Genomic DNA, 24,081 nt, shown 5'->3' on the forward strand with positions numbered 1-24,081 from the left:
AGAAGCTCAATAGAAATTATTCAAAATTTCAGAATGGATACAAATAATGGTTAAAGTCAATGATGGTTTACCTCATGAGTTACAAAGGAATGAAGCCTGACATCAGCCCGTTCTCGTACCAATTTCCAGACATCATCCCCGTATGATTCTTTGATGAAGTCATGTAGACTCTCACACAGCAGCCCATACATCATAGACACTGAAATGACTGAGTGAAGGCACACTCAGAACAAAAAAACTTCCACTGTAGCAAGGGGTTGAAATTTGATAATATTCAACACAAGTGTGACACTGCTTCCCTTTACAAAGTCTTTATAGAGCTGAGATGTATTGTGTTGAGTCTGTGGGTTTCACAGGCTGACACTCCCCATTCACTGAAAAGCTGTAATTATAGCTACAGCTGCCATAACCAGAGCTGACTTCAAGAGGTAGCTGTCAGCTACAACTGGTCACTCCTGTCCAGCAGAGTAGAGAGTTTGTTCTCTTGACCTCATTCAGTCACCTTGTGGCAGCTTGATTGGCAATCAGTCGTCCTGAATCTCCTCACACAGCTCTTCCCACTTCATCGCACTGACAATGCATCAACTGTGCCATTGCTTTCTCTGAAGTTTATAAACTTGTTTACAGAGAGAGGGCAGGATCAGGAGCTGTAACAACAACACTGCAGTTTTAGTCACAGGAGCATCCCTCACTGCCAAGCAGTCATGGCAAGGCCATCAATCATTGCCCATCCCTGTTTGCCCTTGAAAATTGGTGAACCACCTTCTTGAACCATCATGTATCGTACGCTGTAGCTGATTGAACATCACATCACCTGTATGCCTGACACGAGACCCTGAAAACAAGAACTCCCTTTGGAGTTTCAACATGGAAGCTAGCCCCAGAATGAGAGATAAAATGCTTCAAGTGCACCCTCAAAACCTCATTGAAAAAGTGGCTCATGTCCGATGACACCTGGGAATCTCTGGCCCAATGCCATTCATAATGAAAGAAGGGGGGGGTAGGCAAGGGTGGGGGAGAGGGCCTGGATAAAATACTGTCAAAGAGTCAGTGCAGACTTGATGGGCCAAAAGGCCTTCTTGTATACTGTTGGGATAGTATGATTTCTATGAAAAGTATCCAGGAAGGGTTGAACACCTCGAGTTTCATTGCTGAGAGCAAGCTGAAGCCAAGTGATGACAGCAAAAGGAAAGCGTGGCAATCTGGGCACCCCATCTGCCAGTTCGGGTGGCACGGTAGCAAAGTGGTTAGCGCTGCTGCTTCACAGCTCCAGGGTCCTGGGTTCAATTCCCGGCTCGGGTCACTGTCTGTGTGGAGTTTGCACATTGTCCTCATGTCTGTGTGGGTTTCCTCCAGGTTCTCTGGTTTCCTCCCACAGTCCAAAGATATGCGGGTTAGGTTGATTGGCCATGCTAAGAAATTGCCCCTTAATGTGTAGGCATGTGTAGGTTAGAGGGATTAGTGGGTATAATATGTAGGGATATGGGAGTAGGGCCTGGGCGGGATTGTGTTTGGCGCAGACTCAATGGGCCGAAGGGCCTCTTTCTACACTGTAGGGTTCTATGATTCTATGATTCCTGCAACCACCATCTGTGATAGAGACTGTAAATCATACATTGAACTCCTCAGTCACCTGGAAACTCATTATTAGTTTGGAAGCAAATCATCCTCAACTCCGAGGGATTCCCTAAGAAGAAGAAGAATGTGCAGAATAAGAAACCAGATGGAAGCAGGAATAGACCTCTTAGCCCATTGACCCTGTTCCACCATACAGTATGATCATGGTTGATCCTGGGCTTCAACTTCCTTTTCCCACCTATTCCCCATATCCTGTAATTCCACAAGACGCCAGAAATCTAAATCTATTCAATGATGGAGCAGTCAAAACCCTCTGAGGTAGAGAAATCCAAAGACTTACCAATCTTGAGTGAAGAAATTTTTTTCTCATCTCAGTCTTATCCTGAGACTGTGTTTTAGATCCTGGGGTCAGTGGGAGCGATTTCTGAGTATCCATCCTGTCAAGTTCCATCAGAATCAACCACCATGTTCTTAGAAAGGGAGTTTCAACATATGGAACCTCTTCCCTATCCTTCCCTCTTGTTAAGGATGTTGATGGTTGAGGGTTTACTGATGGTAATACCATAGAATGTCAGGGGCTGCTAGTTCTCTCTTTTTGGAGATTGTTATTGTCTGGCACTTGTAAGGAGCTTACCTTCCAGGAGCAGAGACAGGTGAACCTGCAGGGACACCCTATACTAGGAAGAGGATAAGGAGAGAATGAGGTGTGGGCCTTCACTGACCTCCTGGGATCAGAGACAGCCAAATCTGCAAGGCACCTCTGTTATGAAGACAATAAAGAGAAAGACAAGGGGACTTCACTGACCTTCTGGGATCTATGATGATAGTAGTGCAATTGATATGTATATGTACATATATATACATATATATATATAGAGTTTTTTTTTACATTTGAGTGAAATGGTTAAAAATCGTTAGAGGGGAATGATGGATTCACATTGAAAGGGACTCAGAAAATGAAAAATTGAATGGATTGCAAAAGTGAATATATGATATTCATGTCCAACCAGAAGATTGGTTGATACAGAAAACAAAAAGAAGAGTTAGAAGATGAAGAGTTAGAAAATGGGGGGCTTATAGAAACTGTAATAACCTTACTGAGGCCAGTCTTCCAGCACCAATCACCCTCTTATTTAGTGAAACCGAGCACCTTTCAACAGCTACAGAGTACCAATTAGTTGAAGGTCTTTCGACTGCTGGCCTGAATGGAGCCAACTGGTTTTAAACCACCACCACCCCCTCCCCATTGCTCATTGCCCATTGGGCCACTTGCATAATAGGTTCCCGTCACCACCATAACAGAAACCTATAAAATTCTATTAGAACTAGAACAGACTAGAGGAAGGATGATCCTGACAGTGGGGGTGTCCAGAATGAGGGGGTCATAGTCTAAGGATACTGGGTAAACCTTTCAAGACTGAAATGATGGGAAATTTCTTCATCCAGAGCGGTGAGCCTGTGTAATTCTCTACCACAGAAAGCAGTTGTGGCCCAAGCATTTTTAATTTTCAAGAAGGGGTTAGATATATTTCTGGTCACTCCTGTCAATACTGCCATGGACAGATACATCTGTGACAGATAAACTGGTGAATACGAGGTCAAGTAGGTTTTTCCTGCTTGTTGATTCTCTCACCACCTAGAATCATAGAATCCTACAATACAGGAGGAGGCCACTTGACCCATCAAGTCTGCACTGACCACAAGCCCAACCAGGACCTATCTCCATAATCCAATGACTTACCTTAGTCTCCCTGACACTAAGGGGCAACTTACATGGCCAATTCACCTAACCCGCACATCTTTGGACTGTGGGAGGAAACCAGAGCATCCAGAAGAAACCCACGCAGACGTGGGGAGAATGTGCAAACTCCACACAGGCAGTGACCCAAGCTGGGAATTGAACCCAGGTCCCTGGCGCTATGAGGCAGCAGTGCTAACCACTGTGCCACAGTGCCTGTTGCAGACCCAGTCGGCCAGCCATGTCCTTTAGGTCTCGGCTAGCTTGGTCTGTACTAGAACAAAGAACAAAGAAGATTGCTGCACAGGAACAGGCCCTTTGGCCCTCCAAACCTGCACCAACCATTCTGCCCAACTTAACTAAAACTCCTTACCCTTCCAGAGACCATATCCCTCTATTCCCATCCTATTCATGTATTTGTCAAGATGCCCCTTAAAAGTGACTGCTGTATCTGCTTCCACTATCTCCCCCGGCAACAAGTTCCAGGCACCCACTAATCTCTGTGTAAAAAATCTGCCACATACATCTCCTTTAAACCTTGCTCTTGCACCTTAAACCTATCCTCCCTAGTAATTGACTCTTCCACCCTGGGAAAAAGCTTCTGACTATCCACTCTGTCCATGCCCCTCATTATCTTGTAGACTTCTATCGGGTCTCCCCTCAACTTCTGTCGTTCCAGTGAAAACAAACTAAGTTTCTCCAACCCTAGTTCAACACAAAGGTTGGTGGATTTGCAGATAGTGATGAGGACCATCAGAGGATATAGCAGGATATAGATCAGTTGGAGACTTGTGCGGAGAGATGGTAGATGGAGTTTAATCTGGATAAATGTGAAGTAATGCATTTTGGAAGGTCTAATACAGATAGGAAATATACAATAAATGGCAGGACCCTTAAGAGTATTGATAGGTAAAGGGATCTGGGTGTACAGGTATACAGGTCACTGAAAGTGGCAATGCAGGTGGAGAAGGTAGTCAAGAAGGCATATGGCATGCTTGCCTTCATTGGCTGGGGTATTGAGTTTAAAAATTGGCAAGTCATGTTGCAGCTTTATAGAACCTTAGTTAGGCCGCTCTTGGAACTTGGTATTCAACCACACTTCCTGGGTTTGTTCTTACCCAATTACCTCACATTACCAATTAAACTAAATCAAACAAACTGAAGAGCAACAGCTCAGTCTGTAGTGTTGATGACTTATTAAATATAATGTTAAGGCAATTGCTGACGGTTATTGAGAGACCTGCTACAACATGGAGGCTTTGGAGACTGTGCAGTCTCGTGAATTTTTTAAACATTCATTCACAGGATGTGGGTGTCGCTGGCTAGTATATACTGCCCATTCCTGGGGGCATTTAAGAATCAACCTGTCTTGAGTTACAGGTTTGATTTCAGACTCATTCTTTTCTCATGGTGTGACTATTGGATTTGCTAGTGGTGATTGATTGCTAAATAGGAAGTTCCTTGTTTTTGTAAGAAGCATACTGCTCCCGGCAATCAGAATGGTGCAAAGGCAATGCCAAAACTCAGGCTTTGACTATCCACTGTTTTATTTTCAGATGCAGAACCATAATGGAAAAATGAAGTCAGATGTGGAAACGGGTTACTTTGTTAGCCTGAAAGAAGCAAGGTTAAGCTTTGCTTTGTCATTTCCAACACAAAGGAAAGAGTAAAGTATTTTCAGAATTGGTCATGAATGATATGGGACAACACCGTGGCATCGTGGTTAGACACAGTAAGAAGTCTCACAACGCCAGGTTGAAGTCCAATGGGTTTATTTGGTAGTAAACACCACTAGCTTTCGGAACGCTGTTCCTTCATCAGGTGAATGGAGAGTTCTGATTACAAACAGGGCATATAAAAGTCACACACAGTTTACAAAATATTGATTAGAATGCGAGTCTTTACAGCTAATCTGCTATTCTAGTCTTAAAGGTCAGACAATGTGAGTGGAGATAACATTAAGCACAGGTTAAAGAGATGTGTATTGTCTCCAGATAGGGCAGTAAGTGAGATTTTGCAAGTTCAGGCAACTCGTGGGGGTTACAGATAGTGTGATATGAACCCAAGATCCTGGTTGAGGCGGAACTTGGCTATCAGTTCCAAGATCTGTTGATGGTTTATTTATATGAATGTATTAACAAGAGTGATATAGAGTCAGAGAGTCATGGAGGTTTACAGCATGGAAACAGGCCCTTCGGCCCAACTTGTCCGAGCTGCCCTTTTTTTTAAACCCCTAAGCGAATCCCAATTGCCTACATTTGGCCTATGTCCCTCTATACCCATTTTATCCATGTAACTATTTAAATGCTTTTTAAAAGACAAAATTGTACCTGCCTCTACTACTACTAGTCACTAAAAGTGGCAATGCAGGTTGAGAAGGTAGTCAAGAAGGCATACGGCATATTGCCTTCATCGGCTGGGGTATTGAGTTTAAAAATTGGCAAGTCATGTTGACGCTTTATAGAAACTTAGTGAGGCTGCACTTGGCATGTACTGTTCAATTCTGGTCACCACATTACCAGAAGGATGTGGAGGCTTTGGAGAGGGTGCAGAAAAGATTTACCAGGATATTGCCTAATATGGAGGGCATTAGCTATAAGGAGAGGTTGGAGAAACTTGCTTTGTTCTCACTGGAGCAACGGAGATTGAGGGAGACCTGATAGAATTCTACAAGATTATGAGTGGCATGGACAGAGTGGATAGTCAGAAGCTTTTTCCCAGGGTGGAAGAGTCAATTACTAGGGGGCACAGGGTTAAGATGCGAGGGGCAAGTTTTAAAAGAGATGTACAAGACAGATTTTTTTACACAGAGAGTAGTGGGTGCGTGGAACTCATTGCCGGGGGAGGTAATGGAAGCAGATACAAGAATGACTTTTAAGGGGTGTCTTGACAAGTACATGAATGAGATGGGAATAGAGGGATATGGTCCCCAGAAGCACAGGGGGTTTTAGTTAAGTCAGGCAGCATGGTCGGGGCAGACTTGGAGGACCAAAGGTCCTGTTCCTGTGCTGTAATTTTCTTCATTCTTTGTTTTTGATTTACCTCTGGCAGCTTGTTCCAAACACTCTGTGTGAAAAAATTTCTCCTCTGGACACTTCTGTATCTCTCCTCTCACATTAAACCTATGCCCTCTAGTTTTAGACTCCTATACCTTTGGGAAAAGCTACTGATTATCTAGCTGATCTGTGGCCCTAATTTTTATAGACCTCTGTAAATCACCCCTCAGCCTCCTATACTCCAGAAAAAAAAGTCCCAGTCTATCCCGCCTCTGCTTATAACTCAAACCATCAAGTCCCCATAGCATCCTAGTAAATCTCTTCTGCATTCTTTCTAGTTTAATAATATTCTTTCTATAATAGGGTGAGCAGAACTGCATACAGTATTCCAAGTGTGGCCTTACCAATGTTTTGTACAACTGCAACAAGACTTCTCAACTCCTGTATTCGATGTTCTGACCAATGAAACCAAGCATGCCAAATGCCTTCTCCACCTGTGACTTTCAAGGAGTTATGAACATGTACCCCTAGATCTCTTTGTCCTGTAACTCCACCCTGCACCCTACCATTAACTGAGTAAGTCCTGCCCTGGTTCAATCTACCAAAATGTATCACCTCGCATTTGTCTAAATTAAACTCCATCTGCCATTTGTCAGCCCACTGGCCCAATTGATCAAGATCCTGTTGCAATCCAAGATAACTTTTTCACTGAGCACTATGTCACTAATCTTGGTGTAATCTGCAAAATTACATGCCTCCTATATTCTCATCCAAATCATTAATATAAATACAAATAACAATGGACCCAGCACTGATTCCTGAGGCACACCGCTGGTCACAGGTCTCCAGTTTGAAAAACAACCCTCTACAACCACCTCTGGCTTCTGTCAAGAAGCCAATTTTGTATCCATTTAGATACCTCACCCTGGATCCTGTGAGATTTACCCTAGGCAACAACATACTATGAACATAAGAACATAAGAAATAGGAGCAGGAGTAGGCCATCCAGCCCTTTGAGCCTGCCCCGCCATTCAATAAGATCATGGCTGATCTGTCGTGGCTCAGTTCCACATTCCCGCCCTCTCCCCATAACGCTTAATCCCCTCGCTTATCAAAAACCCATCAACCCGCGTCTTAAAAATATTTAGCGAGGCAGCCTCCACCACTTCAACGGGCAGAGAATTCCAGAGATTCACCACCCTTTGAGTGAAGAAGTTCCTCCTCAACTCCGTTCTAAACCGCCCCCCTTTTATCTTGAGGCTGTGCCCCCTAGTCCTACTGTCTTTTTTGAGCGGGAAGAGTCTCTCCACCTCTACCCTATCCATCCCATTCATCATCTTATACGTCTCAATGAGATCTCCCCTCATTCTTCTAAACTCTAACGAGTACAAGCCTAGTTTATTCAGCCTCTCCTCATAGCTCAACCCCCTCAACTCCGGCATCAGCCTAGTGAACCTCCTCTGCACTCCCTCCAAGGCCAAAATATCCTTGTGTAAGTACGGCGACCAAAACTGTACACAGTACTCTAGCTGCGGCCTCACCAATACCCTATACAGCCGCAGCAAGACCTCCCTACTTTTATATTCAATCCCCCTCGCTATGAAGGCCAGCATCCCATTCGCCTTCCTGACCATCTGCTGCACCTGCAGGCTGGGTTTTTGCAACTCATGCACAAGGACCCCAAGGTCCCTCTGTACCGTCGCCTGCTGCAGTTTTTCGCCACGTAAGTAATAGTCCTTCCTACCATTATTCCTACCAAAGTGGACCACCTCGCACTTGCCAACATTAAATTCCATTTGCCAGTTCCTGGCCCATTCGCCCAGCCTATCTAGATCCTTCTGCAGACTCTCCACACCCTCCATGCAATTTGCCGTTCCACCAATCTTGGTGTCATCAGCAAATTTCGACACCATACACTCGGTTCCCTCCTCCAGATCATCTATATAAATGGTAAATAGCTGAGGCCCCAGCACCGACCCCTGGGGCACTCCACTAGTCACCAACTGCCAATCCGAATAGCACCCATTAACCCCCACTCTCTGCCTCCTATTTGACAACCAATCCTCTATCCATGCTAACACCCTACCCCCAACTCCATGCCCCCTTACCTTCTACAATAACCTCTTGCGAGGCACCTTGTCAAACACCTTCTGAAAATCAAGAAAGACCACATCCACCGGCTCTCCTCTATCCACCGCCCTAGACACATCCTCATAGAACTCCAATAAATTTGTCAGACATGACTTCCCCTTAACGAAACCGTGCTGCATCTGCTCTATCAAGCAATTCCTCTCAAGATGCCTCGCTATTTCCTCCTTGATGACGGATTCTAACATTTTACCTACAACAGACGTTAAACTAACCGGCCTATAATTCCCTGCCTTTTGCCTGCCACCCTTCTTAAACAACGGCGTAACATTAGCCGTTTTCCAATCTTCCGGCACTTCCCCGGAATCCAGCGACGTTTGAAAAATAACCACCAAGGCGTCCACTATCACCTCCGCCATTTCTTTCAGAACCCTTGGATGCATTCCATCCGGTCCTGGGGACTTGACCACAATCAGTCCCTCCAGTCTGCCGAGCACCGCCTCTCTAGTAACAATAATGTGATTGAGACCCTCCAGTCCTACCACCTTTCCATCGCTAACACCCGGCAAATTATTCATGTCCTCCTCCGTGAAGACCGAAACAAAAAAGTTATTCAAGACCTCAGCCATTTCCCCATCCCCTACCACTAAGTCGCCCCTCTCATCCTCTAAGGGTCCAACGTTCACCCTAGCCAGCCTCTTCCTTTTTATATATTTATAAAAACTCTTGCTATCCTTTTTTATATTAAGTGCTAGCCCAGCCTCATAGTTTCTCCTACCCTTCTTTATCAACTTCTTTGTCAATCTTTGTTGACATTTAAACCTCTCCCAATCCTCTTCTCGCCCACTACTCTTAGCTACTCTAAACGCCTCCGCTTTTAATTTAACACTTTCCTTCACCTCCTTCGTTATTCATCAAGACATTACTATTTATTTCTCCAAGTTCCCGAACATCCATGCTTTTCTCAAAAGTAAATACTGATGAGAAATATTCATTTAGGATCTCATATTTAGAATATAATATGATTTTAAGTATTATGTATCTTTATATTGAAATACTAAAAGATGTATTTTAACATGTTAAAAGTATTTTTAATATATTTGCTCACCTCAGTCAAAAATGCAAATGTTGCAGAAATAAGTGATAGAAGTACAGAAGTTCATAACTAAGTTGGCAGAGAGTGCAACAGTTTCAAGTTTTGGAACAGAGGATGAAACATAATGATGTTTGAACAATGAAGCTTCTTTGTCCAGGCATGGGTCCAAGGCTGATGCTAGCTATGCCTTGGCAATATGCTGCTAAGAAAGTAGTTGGGTGATGGCATCCTTAGAGCATAGTAACAAGGAAATGGATTATACCAGGGGGTAGTGTTAAGGTGAAATTGAAGTGATGGACACAAAATGGTTACCTGGCACACAAAATGAACTCTGGGAAGGGACATTAAGAGGCACTGACTTTGGGCACAGACATTACAGAAAGAGTTAAAACTTGTAATGTTTAAATTACTGCAGGAAACAGACCTTGAGGCACCTTGAACTTGAGATAGAAGCAGACCCAGAACAATGAGTTTGATAACAAGATCAGCCATTGATGGGGACATAAATGTATATAACAAGATCAGCCATTGATAGAGGTCATAACTGCATAAATGTATCTACTCTATGTACAATGATGTGTTAACTGTCGATGTCCGTATCTGTCTACTCAACTTGTAACAATGTGCTAATGGCTAAATGTCTGTACTATCTATTATCTAAAAAGTATAAAAGATGCTCAGCTGCCATTGTGTAGTTGGGAAGGTGGCTGCCAGTACTGTGGAGTGCCAGCACTTCTCCCAAAGCTTTGTCTGAATAAAACTGTTTTGTTGAACCTCCAATTCTGACTCCGAAGTGGTGAATTTCCCACAACAGTATCCGGTATTGGAAACAGACAAACAGAGTATCATTTTGTCAGGTAGCATATTGCAATTGGCTGAGGTAATCTGTCATGGTTTGAACTGACATGTTAATACGAAATGAAATCGAATTAAGCTAATTAGTAGGAGAATCTGAGATAAGCAGAGAGTATAATTGTATTGTATTTTGGCTCAGTGCCTCAGATCTTCAGAGGGGTCTTTAGCACTCAGAGCTGCTTGACCATCCAAAGGCCTCCCACGGCCGAGGTTAAGAACATAACACAAGAACAGAAGAAATAGGAGCAGGAGTAGGCCATCCAGCCCTTTGAGCCTGCCCTGCCATTCAATAAGATCATGGCTGATCTGTTGTGGCTCAGTTCCACATTCCCGCCCTCTCCCCATAACCCTTAATCCCCTCGCTTATCAAAAACCCATCAACCCGCGTCTTAAAAATATTTAGCGAGGCAGCCTCCACCACTTCAACGGGCAGAGAATTCCAGAGATTCACCACCCTTTGAGTGAAGAAGTTCCTCCTCAACTCTGTTCTAAACCGCCCCCCCTTTATCTTGAGGCTGTGCCCCCTAGTCCTACTGTCCTTTCTGAGTGGGAAGAGCCTCTCCACCTCTATCCTATCCATCCCATTCATCATCTTATACGTCTCAATAATGTCTTGTTTGTCTTGTATGTCTCTTATGTTTCAAAATAAATTTTGATTATATCTTTTAAAAATTAAAAATATTGCCATTGTGAAATGAATTCTAGCTTTTTTAAGTTTTAAGAGATTCTGGCCACCATTAAAGAAATTCCCTGGTCAGTCTATGGAGGAATATATTATGGACTTTAATACCTGGTAAAACTGAAACAATTTAATATTGAAATCCCAAATATATAGGAGAGGCAGTGGCATTGTAATATTGTCACTAGACTAGAATCCAGAAACCCAAGGTAATGCTCTGGGGATGAGGGTTCAAATCTCACCACAAGCAGATGGTGAAATTTAAATTCAATAAAAATCTGGAATTGAAAATCTAATGGTGACCATTGATGATTATTGTAAAAAGCCATCTACTTCATCAATGTCCTTTAGGGAAGGAAATCTGTCTTCCTTACCTGGTCTGGCCTACATGTGACTTCAGAGCCACAGGAATGTGATTAACTCTTAATTGCCCTCAGGGATGGGCAATAAATGCTGGCCCCCCCACCAGCGATGCTCACACCCTATAAAATAAAAGCTATAGAAAACAGAAGCAGGAATAGGCCATTTGGCCCTGATTCAATAACTTACATAATGTTCATGGCTGATTCAACTCAGTAACCTGATCCCACCTCACCCCCATATCTTTGGATCCACTTCACCCAACAGCTAATAATTGAAAACATACGTTTTGGCCTCAACTACTTTCTGTGGTAGCAAATTCCACAGGCTCACCACTCTGGGTTAAGAAATTTCTCATTTCAGTCCTAAATGATTTACCCCATATCCTTAGACCATGACCCTGGTTCTGGACACCACCACTATCGGGAACATTCTTCCTGCATCTACCCCATTTAGTCCTGTTAGAATTTTATACATTGCTAAGATACTCCCCTTCATTCTTATGAATTCCAGTGAATATAATCCGAACCGACTTAATATCCCCTCGTACATCAGTCCCACCATCCCACGAATCAGTCTGGTGAATCTTCGCTCACTCTCTCCATTGCAAGAACATTCTTCCTCAGATAAGGAGACTAGAACTGTACACAATATTCCAGAAGTGATCTCACCCACGCCATGTATAATTTCAGCAATGATGTGGCGATGCCGGTGTTGGACTGGGGTAAGCACAGTAAGAAGTCTCACAACACCAGGTTAAAGTCCAACAGGTTTATTTGATAGTAAACCTGCCAGCTTTCAGGGTTCGCCTCTTAATGCTATCTTCGCTCACATTGTCTGCACCTTTAAGAATTGATTAGCTGTAAAGACTCTCATTCTAATCAGTATTCTGTAAACTGTGTGTGCCTTTATATGCTCTGAGTGTGACCAGAACTCCCACTCACCTGACGAAGGGGCAAACCCAGAAAGCTAGTGGGTTTACAATCAAATAAACTTGTTGGACTTTAATCTGGTGTTGTGAGGCTTACTAATTTCAGCAAGGCATCTATGCTACTGCACTCGAATCCTCTCGCTATGAAGGCCAACAAATCATTTGCCTTCTTCGCAGCCTGCGGCACCGGCATTTGAGAAATGCATTGAAACACCAGACAGGACAGCCAACAGGTGGATATATACAGAAAAGGGTATTTCATAATGGTATGTATAAGGCTAAAATCTGATTAGTGGCTTGGGGTTTTGAAGAGAGGCTTGGGGATCAGGAAGTCAGAGTGAACTTCCCCACTGCAGGAAAAGTGAGCTTGAAGATTTTCTTAACTCTTTTAGCAACATATTTCTGCAAACGTAAATCAATTGATATAGAAGCTGCATTTTTAAGAGTGAGAAATTTCAGAAGGAAGTGTTTCTGAAAGCTGATGATATAGAAGGAAACTATGGAAATTGAACATATGTATTTATCGTTAAATCGTGCATCAAGGATTTGGTATTTCTTAGTTAGATCTGCTCTGTTGAAAATTGATTGTATTCAACTAAAGGTAGATCCAGCAATGTTACATTGGTGTCACAAGGAGCATTGGCAGATATCTTTATCATGCATGTTGAGGATTTTCTGAGAAGGTTTTGTAGAATTTGAGCAACAGACGATTGGAAAATAATCGGTGCAGAGATGCACACACACTTTTAGGATTAGAATTCAAGCTTTAGGGCATTTAAATACCCAGGGTTGGAAGATGTCTTGCATGTGGTCTGCTTGCCACTCAACCAAGACCCAGAGCTGCAAACCCTGTCCACAGGGTTTTGGTTGAGATTTGAGCAGGTGTTTAAAAACCGGCCCTGAGCGGGAGTGGCCAGGTGAGTGAATGAGTGTGGCAGCAGCCGGTGTCCTCTCCCTTACCCCAACGCTGGCCGATGCCTTCACCAAGCTGTGGTACTGCCACCTCTTCTCTCCGAGAGTGGCTCACTGGCTGGTGACTGAGCTCGGTACAGGTAACCTGTCACTCTGCTCACCTGGCTCCACTTCTTCTGGGCCTAAGCCAGGTGCCATGGTGTCTGCTTCTCAATAGGCCAGAAACCTGAACATTTCAGTTTTGGTAGCATCTATAAGAAGGAAAAAGAGCTGTAGACAAAGGGTCATCTGGACTCGAAACGTCAGTTCTTTTCTCTCCTTTCAGATGCTGCCAGACCTGCTGAGATTTTCCAGCATTTTCCCAGGCACAGTAAATTGCTTTTATTTCAATTTTGGCTTCTGGTTAAGCCTGTCTGGTCGAACTTGGGTAGCAACAGCTCATGATCAATGTTTTTTTCATACACAAGTTAATTTTAGATTTGTTTGTGTCTCTTACCGGTCTAAAGCCTCTTGTGAGCGTAACCATATAGTGAAATGTCCAAATAAGGGCCACGCCGAGTGCAGAGCCAGGTGCCGGTTGCCTGGAGGCCCCTGGTGCTCAGCAATGGCAGCAGCTGCGCTCTGAGCATCTTGTACACAGGTGGCTGAATGAGACAAGAATGGGAACAGAGTGCACAGTAATGAGTGCACTCCTCCCTAAATGTAACTTGTCTGACTGTTGATTCTTACAGTTATGTCCGAACAATAGAAAGCTCACCTTAACAGACCACAGTGCCAGGATCTCTGTGCTGGATGCATCTTGCAGAAAACAAAATGGATGTTCTTCAAAATCACGTGAGGAACAAAAATATTAGGATTGTTGGCTGGGAGGAAGTGGGAAATTAGTTGAAGGACAACATCCAACTCAGTTTATATCAGAGTTTTTTTTTCTTGGTAGGGGTGCATTCAATTTGCTGCTGAAATTATCCAGAGCATACGGTTCCTTAAGCCCAAGACTAGGTAATAGTGAACGATCTTCTTGGAGATCCTCTCCACTTGGAGCACGCCAGCATCTCCATATCATGGCTACCATCAACACCGCAAACTGCCGGCTCCAAGTGGAGAGGATCTCCAAGGAGATCGCGCATATCAATACAGACATCAAATTTCTACAAAGATGCAAGAAAGCAGACTGTAAAGACTTGCATTCCAGCCATTATTTTATAAATTGAGTTTGTGTCTTTATATGCCCTGTTTGTGAACTGAAATCCCACTCACCTGATGAAGGAGCAGCACTCCGAAAGCTAGTGGCTTGTGCTACCAAATAAATCTGTTGGACTTTAACCTGGTGTTGTAAGACTTCTTATTGTGTTTAACCCAGTCCAACACCAGCATCTCCACATCATAGTGAACAGACCAGGAATACAATCATCCATTCCCACTGCTAACAGACCAAGGAACTAATTGTCAAAGTGGCAAGGCAACATGGCCAACAATTCTACCTAGCTAAGTCCTGTAAGGAAGTGTGCCTTTTAAGACAAAGTCTTTACAAAAATGGAGTGAGATTCAGCTTGCTTCACCCAGCTCATCTTAAGAGTTTTTTTTTAAGGGTGAAAGCTCTCTCTTCATTTTCCCGGGGATGCAGGAGTTATTCTTTAAACGTCAGATACAGTCATCATTCAAGGGTGCAACCTCTTCCCTTTCTGTCTATGGAGGTGAGGTTGTCTGAAACCGCTGACTGTGTGGGACAAATGAGGTGAAATGGATATTTGGTATCACTGTCATTATCTTTTTACTTAATACTTTTAAATCATTTACTTTGGATGTAATGCCTGCAACTTATGTTAATTGCTCAGTATAGTAGTTATTTATTCTCTATCCTGATGTATAGAACATAGAACATAGAACACTATAGCACAAACAGGCCCTTCGGCCCACGAGTTGCGCCGATCACATCAACACCTACCAACCTACAGACCTATCTATAACCCTCAATCTCATTAAACCCCATATACTCATCCAGAAGTCTTTTAAAAGACCCCAGCGAGTTCGCCTCCACCACCACTGACGGCAGCCGATTCCATTCACTCACCACCCTCTGAGTGAAAAACTTACCCCTAACATCACTTCTGAACTTCCCTCCTTGCACCTTAAATCTGTGTCCTCTCGTAGCAACCATTTCAACCCGGGGAAATAGCCTCTGAGAGTCCACCCTATCTATTCCTCTCAACATCTTGTAAACTTCTATCAGGTCGCCTCTCAACCTTCGTCTCTCCAGGGAAAAGAGTCCCAGCTCCCTCAACCTAACTTCATAAGGCATGCCTCCCAGTCCAGGCAACATCCTTGTAAATCTCCTCTGTACCCTCTCAATAGCTTCTACATCTTTCCTATAGTGAGGCGACCAGAACTGCGCACAATACTCTAAATGAGGCCTGACAAGGGTCTTATAAAGTATAGTATGATATACTTTTGATTTTGATTTGACTTATTATTGTCAGATGTATTAGTATACAGTAAAAATTATTGTTTCTCGCATGCTATACAAAGCATATTGTTCATAGAGAAGGAAAGGAGAGAGTGCAGAATGTAGGTTACAATCATAGCTAGGGTGTAGAGAAAGATCAACTTAGTGTGAGGTAGGTCCATTAAGAAATCTGATGGCAGCAGGGAAGAAGCTGTTCTTGAGTTGGTTGGTACATGACCTCATACTTTAGTATCTTTTTTCCGACAGAGGAAGGTGGAAGAATGTCCGAAATGCATGGTGTCCTTAATTATGCTGGCTGCTTTGCCGAGGCAGCGGGAAGTGTAGACAGTCAATGAATGGGAGGCTGGTTTGCTTGATGGATGGACTACATTTGCAACCTTTTGTAGTTTCTTGCAGTCTTGGGCAGAGCAGGTATACATATGGACAGTGACTAAATACTCTGGATCTAATATGCAATTAAGCTTATGATGAGGTATGGTTTTAGGCATTTGGGACAAAGCTTTGTTTGAAATGCACAAGGGGATGTAAAACTCTATCTATCAATTATGTGTGCATAAGTGTTTCTGCTCATATGTGCATTAGTAAGTCTCACAAGGCCAGGTTAAAGTCCAACAGGTTTATTTGGTACTCTGGTTTCCTCCCACAGTCTGACGACGTGTGGATTAGGTTGATTATGCTAAGTGTCCTGGGATGCATAGATTAGAGGCAATGGCAAGGGAAGGCTGCCTCACTAAATATTTTTAAGACGCGGGTTGATGGGTTTTTGATGGGCGAGGGGATTAAGGGTTATGGGGAGAGGGCAGGAATGTGGAACTGAGCCACGACACATCAGCCATGATCTTATTGAATGGCGGGGCAGGCTCAAAGGGCTAGATGGCCTACTCCTGCTCCTATTTCTTGTTATGTTCTTATGTTCTAAGTATGTGGATGGTGCCTGGGTGGTTCTGATGTCAGTGCAGACTCGATGGCCTCCTTCTGCATTGTTGGAATGATTATGAGCTTTCGGAGCGTTTCTCCTTCATCACGTGAGTGATGGAGGAGCAGTACTCTGAAAGCTCATGATACCAAATAAACTTGTTGGACTTTAACCTGGTGTTATGAGACTTCTTACTCTGCCCACCCCAGTCCAATGTCAGCATCTTCATATTATGTGCATTAATATGGCCCCCTAACCAATTATGCAGGCTATGATTTTGCTTTTAGGGTGGCTCGGTGGCACAATGGTTAGCACTGCTGCCTCACAGAGCCAGGGTCCCAGGTTTGATTCCCGGCTTGGGTCACTGTCAGTGTGGAGTTTGCACATCCTCCCCGTGTTTGTGTGGGTTTCCTCCAGGTGCTCTGGTTTCCTTCCACAGTCCAAAGTTGCGCAGGTTTAACGGACTGGCCATACTAAATTGTCCCTTTGTATCAGGGGGACTAGCTGGGTAAATGCATGGGGATAGGGTTGGGTGGGATTGTAGTCTGTGCAGTCTCAGTGGGCCAAATGGCTTCTTTCTGCACTCTATGATTCTATGCTTCATGTTTATGGTGACTATTTCTGTTTTAATAGTGCTGAAAACGCATTGTATAATTGTTTAAGAGCTGCTGTGCTTAGGGAAGAAAAAAAGTGACAATGGAAGTAATGTGTTTACGGAAGCATGCTCACACAATCATACCAGTCAGATAATGTCCCAGACATGGGCATCATCATTCTTGGGTATGTTCTATGTCACTGGCAGGACAGACATGGTTGAGGTGGCAGCACAGTAGTTTACAGTCAGGAGGAAGTTAGTCATCAACATTGACTCTGGAGCCTATGAAGTCTCTTGTTGATTACCATGTACCATCTCCTCTCAGCTTATAATCAGTACTCCTTCATTTTGAACACCACTTAGAGGGTCTGTGCTCTAATTTTCTTTGTTCTTTGACTGTTGTGAAGGAACCAACGAGGGAAAAACACATTTGACCCCATCCTCACCAGTCTACGTATTGCAGATGCATCTGTCCATGACAGTATCGGTAGGAGTGATAGTCCTTGTAGAGACAAGGTCCCCATCTTTTTATTAGGATACCCTCCATCATGTTGTGTAGCACTCCCAATGTGCTAAATGGCATAGACTTCAAACAGATCTCGCAATTCAAAACTGGCCATCTATGAGGCAATGTGGGCCAGCAGCAGCAGAATTTTAGAAGTCCTCATTGTGGTCATCCAGTAGCTATACATGGGCACTCAGATCAGCAAGAGCTTCGCTTCACTACTGGAGGAATACAACACCTTTGTTCTAGTCATTTAAACCACTTAACAGCACTGTGGTTTTATCTACACCTCCAGGGCTGCAGATGTTCAGGAAGGCAGCTCACTAGCATCTTTATTTGCACGTTTTATCTGCGTCTGCATGTGTTTCCTCCAGGTACTCCTGTATACTCCCACAGTCCAAAGAGATGCAGGTTAGAGCTCTTCCAGTTACGACACAAGCCCCAAGATGTCAGTAAGGAAAACTGGGTTTGTTCTTATCATTTCCAGTGCCTTGCTCTATACTGCCGGGACCTTCTAGTTTTATTCAAATTCAACTTTCCTGTTGTGGGTGGGTTGAAGTTAACCACTTTGCTGTAGGTTTGGAATTACATGTAGGTCAGACTAGGTAACTACCACAGATTTCCTTCCTGAAAATCATTAGTGAGTATGAGAAATAGGAGCAAGATATTTGGCCCATCAAGCCTGTTCCTCTATTCAATAAGACCGTGGCTGATCTGATTGTAGTCTGAACTTCACTTTCCTCCTTGTCCCCCATAACCATTGATTCCCTCGTCAATCAAAAATCTACCTCACTCAGCCTCAAGTGTGTTCACTGGCCCAGCCTCCACTGCTGTCTGTGCAAGAGAATCTTATAATGTCTCATCATTTTAAACTGCAATGGTCCCAACCTGCTGAACATTTCCTCATGACATAATTCCTTCATCCCATGAAACAACGCAGTGAACCTTCTCTGAACTACTGCCTCCTTCAATAAGGAGAACAAATGATCAGACTATTCTGGGTGTGGTCTCACCAATGCCCTTTGTATTATAGCAAGACCTCCCTTTTTCTCCATCCTAGTTACCGTAAAGGCCTTCCTAAACACTTGCTGCTCTTGCATACTAATTTTTGGTGATTAATGTAGCAGGACCCTCTGCTCTACTCAGTTCTGAAGTCTGTTTCCATTTATATTCTGCTTGTTCCATTTAAATTATTTTTCCAAATGTTTAACTTATCCATATCCCTTTGTTTTTGCATCCTCCTACTTGTTTTCTATCTTTGTATTGTCAGTAAATTTGGCACAATATGTGGTCGCGGCCCACAAGCCATTAAGAAACTAGATACTACATAGAACACTACAGCACAAACAGGCCCTTCGGCCCACAAGTTGCACCGATCATATCCATACCTACCAGGTCATAGAACTATCTATAACTCCCAATCCTATTAAATCCCATATACTCATCTAGAAGTCTCTTAAAAGACCCCAGCCAATTCGCCTCCACCACCACCGACAGCAGCCGATTCCACTCACTCACTACCCTCTGAGTGAAAAACTTACCCCTAACATCTCCTCTGCACCTGCTCCCCAGCACCTTAAACCTGTGTCCTCTCATAGCGACCATTTCAGCCCTGGGAAATAGCCTCCGAGAATCCACCCTATCTATTCCTCTCAACATTTTATAAACTTCTATCAGGTCGCCTCTCAACCTTTGTCTCTCCAGGAAGAAGAGTCCCAGCTCCCTCAACCTATCTTCATAAGGCATGCCTCCCAATCCACGCAACATCCTTGTAAATCTCCTCTGCACCCTCTCAATCCACATCCTTCCTGTAGTGAGGCAACAAGAACTGCACACAGTACTCCAAGTGGGGTCTGACAAGGGTCTTATAAAGTTGCAGCATTACCTCCCGACTCCTAAACTCAATCCTCGATTAATGAAGGCCAGTACACCAAGCGCCTTCTTGACCACATCCTCCACCTGCGAGGCCGATTTAAGAGTGCTATGGACCCAGACCCAAAGGTCCTTCTGCTCCTCAACACTGCTAAGACTCCTACCCTTGATATGTCCTCCTTCATCCCACTGGACCTACCAAAATGGACCACTACACATTTATCCGCGTTGAAGCCCATCTGCCACTTCTCCGCCCAGTCTTGCATCCTACCAATGTCCCGCTGCAACTTCTGACATCCCTCCAGACTGTTGGCATATTAGTCAAGCTTTGAGGACTTTCAAAATCTCTCCAGAGACACGGACTAACTTACACGCTGAGGATATGAGTGCAGGCGGTCACTATTTTGAAATGTCATTGTCTTCCAATGAATTCAGTCTAATCTTCTCAACACATGTATGATCCCTTCCACTGTTATAAGGTAGCAGGAAATAAAACAGGTATTTGTTTATCTTCCTCAGCTTGACATGCTTTCCAGTTACCGGCATTTGTTCAGTCCATTGCTGAAGGCCTGTTTTGACAGCCTACACCTCGAGACCCACCTCTGCACACCTCGACAACTGCCCTCTCTGCCCACTCCCCCTGAGCCCCACTTCCCTCCCCTCCCCCGCTACCCTCCCTCTCCCCTGCCCCCACCCCTACCCTCCCCTCCCTCTCCCCTGCCCCCACCCCCTTCCCTTCCCTCCCTCCCCCCAGAACTCACACCCACTCCCATCCCCTCCCCCAACCTCTTCCCCACTCCACCACTACTCCCCCTCCCCTCCTTCCTCCCCCAACTTCACTCCCTCCTCCCCCTCCCCCTTACCCCCCTCCCCCGTTCTTCTCCTCCTCCCCCCTTCCCCTCCTCCTCCCCCTTCCCTCCTCCCCCCTCCCCCTCCTCCTCCCCCCCTTACCCTCCTCCTCCCCCTTCCCCCTCTTCTCCCCCTTCCCTCCTCCCCCTTCCCCCTCTTCTCCCCCTTCCCCCTCTTCTCCCCCTTCCCTCCTCCCCTTCCCCCTCTTCTCCCCCTTCCCTCCTCCCCCTCTTCTCCCCCTTCCCTCCTCCCCCTCTTCTCCCCCTTCCCTCCTCCCCCTTCCCTCCTCCCCCTCTTCTCCCCCTTCCCTCCTCCCCCTCTTCTCCCCCTTCCCTCCTCCCCCTCATCTCCTCCTTCCCTCCTCCCCTTCCCTCCTCCCCCTCTTCTCCCCTTCCCTCCTCCCCCTCTTCTCCCCTTCCCTCCTCCCTCTCTTTTCCCCTTCCCCTTCTCCTCCCACCCCCCATCCTCTCCCCCCACCACCTCCCCCCACTCCCTCCCCCTCCCCCCATCCCCTCCCCCCCTCCTCCTCATCCCCTCCTCCTCCCATCCCCTCCTCCCCCTCCCCCATCCCATCCTCCCCCCATCCCCTCCTCCCCCTCCCCCATCCCCTCCTCCCCCTCCCCATCCCCTCCTCCCCCTCTTCTCCCCTTCCCTCCTCGCCCCCGACTTCACCCCTTCCCCCTCTTCCCCCCTCCCCCTCTTCTCCCCTTCCCTCCTCCCCCTCTTCTCCCCTTCCCCCTCTTCCCCCCTCCCCCTCCCCCTCCCCCTCTTCTCCCCTTCCCTCCTCCCCCTCTTCTCCCCTTCCCTCCTCCCCCTCTTCTCCCCTTCCCTCCTCCCCCTCTTCTCCCCTCCTCCTCCCCCATCCCCTCCTCCCCCATCCCCTCCTCCCCCTCTTCTCCCCTCCTCCTCCTCCTCCTCCCCCATCCCCTCCTCCCCTTCCCTCCTCCCCCCCGACTTCTCCCGTTCCCCCCTCTTCTCCCCTTCCCTCCTCCCCCTCTTCTCCCCGTCCCCCCTCCCCCTCTTCTCCCCTTCCCTCCTCCCCCTCTTCTCCCCTTCCCTCCTCCCCCTCTTCTCCCCTTCCCTCCTCCCCCTCTTCTCCCCTTCCCTCTTCCCCCTTCCCTCCTCCCCCTCTTCTCCCCTCCTCCTCCCCCATCCCCTCCCTCCCCTCTCCCCCATCCCCTCCCTCCCCTCTCCCCCATCCCCTCCCTCCCCTCTCCCCCATCCCCTCCCTCCCCTCTCCCCTCCCCATCTCCTCTCCCCCTATCCCCTCCCCCTCCCCATCTCCTCTCCCTCCCCTCCCCCCCATCTCCTCTCCCCCATCCCCTCCCTCCCCTCTCCCCCATCCCCTCCCTCCCCTCTCCCCCATCCCCTCCCTCCCCTCTCCCCCATCCCCTCCCTCCCCTCTCCCCCATCCCCTCCCTCCCCTCTCCCCCATCCCCTCCCCCCCTCTCCCCCATCCCATCTCCCCCTCCCCCAATCTCCTCTCCCCCTAACCCCTCCCCCCATCTCCTCTCCCCCTAACCCCTCCCCCCATCTCCTCTCCCCCTATCCCCTCCCTCCATCTTCTTTCCCCCATCCCCGGCCCCCCACCCCCCACCCCCCATCCTCTCCACTTCTCTCCCCACCCCCTTCTCCCTGCCCCTCTCTCCCCCCCACCCAGCCCTCCATTTTCCCCCCCTCCCTCCACCCCATCCCCCCCACCCCCTCAATCTCACCCTCCCCCATCCCCTCCTCCTCCCCCCATCCCCTCCTCCTCTATTCTCCCCTTCCCTCCTCCCCCTCTTCCCATCTCCTCTCCCCCATCTCCTCTCCCCCTATTCTCCCCTTCCCTCCTCCCCCTCTTCCCATCTCCTCTCCCCCTCCCCCATCTCCTCTCCCCCCATCTCCCCTCCCCCATCTCCTCTCCCCCTCCCCATCTCCTCTCCCCCATCTTCCCTCCCCCTCCCCATCTCCTCTCCCCTATCCCCTCCCCCTCCCCTCTCCCCCATCTCCTCTCCCCCTATCCCCTCCCCCCATCTCCTCTCCCCCTATCGCCCCCCCATCTCCTCTCCCCCTCCCCCTCCCCTCTCCCCCATCTCCTCTCCCCCTATCCCTCCCCCCATCTCCTCTCCCCCTATCGCCCCCCCATCTCCTCTCCCCCTCCCCCCATCTCCTCTCCCCCCCATCCCCTCCCCCCATCTCCTCTCCCCCTATCGCCCCCCCATCTCCTCTCCCCCTCCCCCCATCTCCTCTCCCCCTCCCCCCATCTCCTCTCCCCCTCCCCCCATCTCCTCTCCCCCCCCCCATCTCCTCTCCCCCTCCCCCCATCTCCTCTCCCCCTCCCCCCATCTCCTCTCCCCCTCCCCCCATCTCCTCCCCCCCTATCCCCTCCCCCCCCATCCCCTCCCCCCATCTCCTCTCCCCCCATCTCCTCTCCCCCTCCCCTATCTCCTCTCCCCCCATCTCCTCTCCCCTCCCCCCCATCTCCTCTCCCCCATCCCCTCCCCCCCTCCCCCCATCCACTCTCCCCAATCCCCTCTCCCCCATCCCCTCCCTCCATCATCTCCCCCCCATCGCCCATCCTCTCCACTTCTCTCCCCACCCCCTTCTCCCCGCCCCTCTCTCCCCCCCCCCACCTAGCCCTCCATTTTCCCCTCCACCCCCATCCCCCCCACCCCCTCACTCTCACCCTCCCCCATCCCCCGTCCTCTCCTCCCACCCTCTCCCCTCTCCCATCCTCTCCTCCTCCTCCCCCCCGCCCCGGTCCTTTCCACTTGTCTCCCCACCTTCCCCACCTTCCCCTTTCCCCGCCCCGCCCCCTGTCCCCTATCCCCTGTCCCCTATCCCCGGCACCGCCGCCACCTCCTTTATTCTGATTGGTGGAGAGCGAGCCCGTGACGGTGTCCCCGAATGCGGAATTACAAAACGAGCAGCCAATGAGAGTGAGGGGGCGGGCCCGGGACTGACAGGTATCGGATCGGAGAGGCTCTTCCGGGAGTCCCAGAGAGACAGGGGACGGTGCAGCAGCGGAATGGAACTGGAGAACATCGTGGCGAATACAGTGTTACTGAGAGCCAGAGAGGGTGAGCATCAGTGTAACTGAGACCAAGAGAGGGTGAGAATAGAGTGTTACTGAGAGCCAGAGAGGGTGAGAATACAGTGTTACTGAGAGCCAGAGAGAGTGAGCATCCAGTGTAGCTGAGAGCCAGAGAGGGTGAGCATGCAGTGTTGCTGAGAGCCGGAGAGGGTGAGCATGCAGTGTTACTGAGAGCCGGAGAGGGTGAGAATGCAGTGTTACTGAGAGCCAGAGAGGGTGAGAATGCAGTGTTACTGAGAGCCAGAGAGGGTGAGAATGCAGTGTTACTGAGAGCCAGAGAGAGTGAGCATCCAGTGTAGCTGAGAGCCAGAGAGGGTGAGCATGCAGTGTTACTGAGAGCCAGAGAGGGTGAGAATGCAGTGTTACTGAGAGCCAGAGAGGGTGAGAATGCAGTGTTACTGAAAACCAGAGAGGGTGAGCATCCAGTGTTACTGAGAGCCAGAGAGGGTGAGAATGCAGTGTGACTGAGAGCCAGAGAGGGTGAGAATGCAGTGTGACTGAGAGCCAGAGAGGGTGAGCATCCAGTGTGACTGAGAGCCAGAGAGGGTGAGCATGCAGTGTTACTGAGAGC

General features: G+C 47.4%; 2 protein-coding genes across 2 annotated transcripts in view; one reads left to right on the forward strand and one right to left on the reverse strand.

Annotated features, from left to right (window-relative positions):
- LOC145351310 (soluble guanylate cyclase gcy-31-like) overlaps window positions 1–191 on the reverse strand; it is a 162,022-nt gene extending 161,831 nt beyond the window's left edge. The window contains exon 1 of the mRNA XM_080200933.1: window positions 72–191. Within this exon, the coding sequence (XP_080057059.1) occupies window positions 72–191 (120 nt within the window). The remainder of the gene's footprint in view (window positions 1–71) is intronic.
- Window positions 192–23,431: 23,240 nt separating this feature from the next.
- The window catches only part of grk6 (G protein-coupled receptor kinase 6), an 87,548-nt gene continuing 86,898 nt past the window's right edge, over window positions 23,432–24,081 (forward strand). Inside the window, exon 1 of the mRNA XM_080201804.1 lies at window positions 23,432–23,496. Coding sequence (XP_080057930.1) covers window positions 23,445–23,496 — 52 coding nt within the window. The 5' untranslated portion in view covers window positions 23,432–23,444. The remainder of the gene's footprint in view (window positions 23,497–24,081) is intronic.

This window comes from Carcharhinus amblyrhynchos, chromosome 13 (assembly GCF_965287045.1).
Source record: "Carcharhinus amblyrhynchos chromosome 13, sCarAmb.v2.hapA, whole genome shotgun sequence".
Classification (NCBI taxonomy): domain Eukaryota; kingdom Metazoa; phylum Chordata; class Chondrichthyes; order Carcharhiniformes; family Carcharhinidae; genus Carcharhinus; species Carcharhinus amblyrhynchos.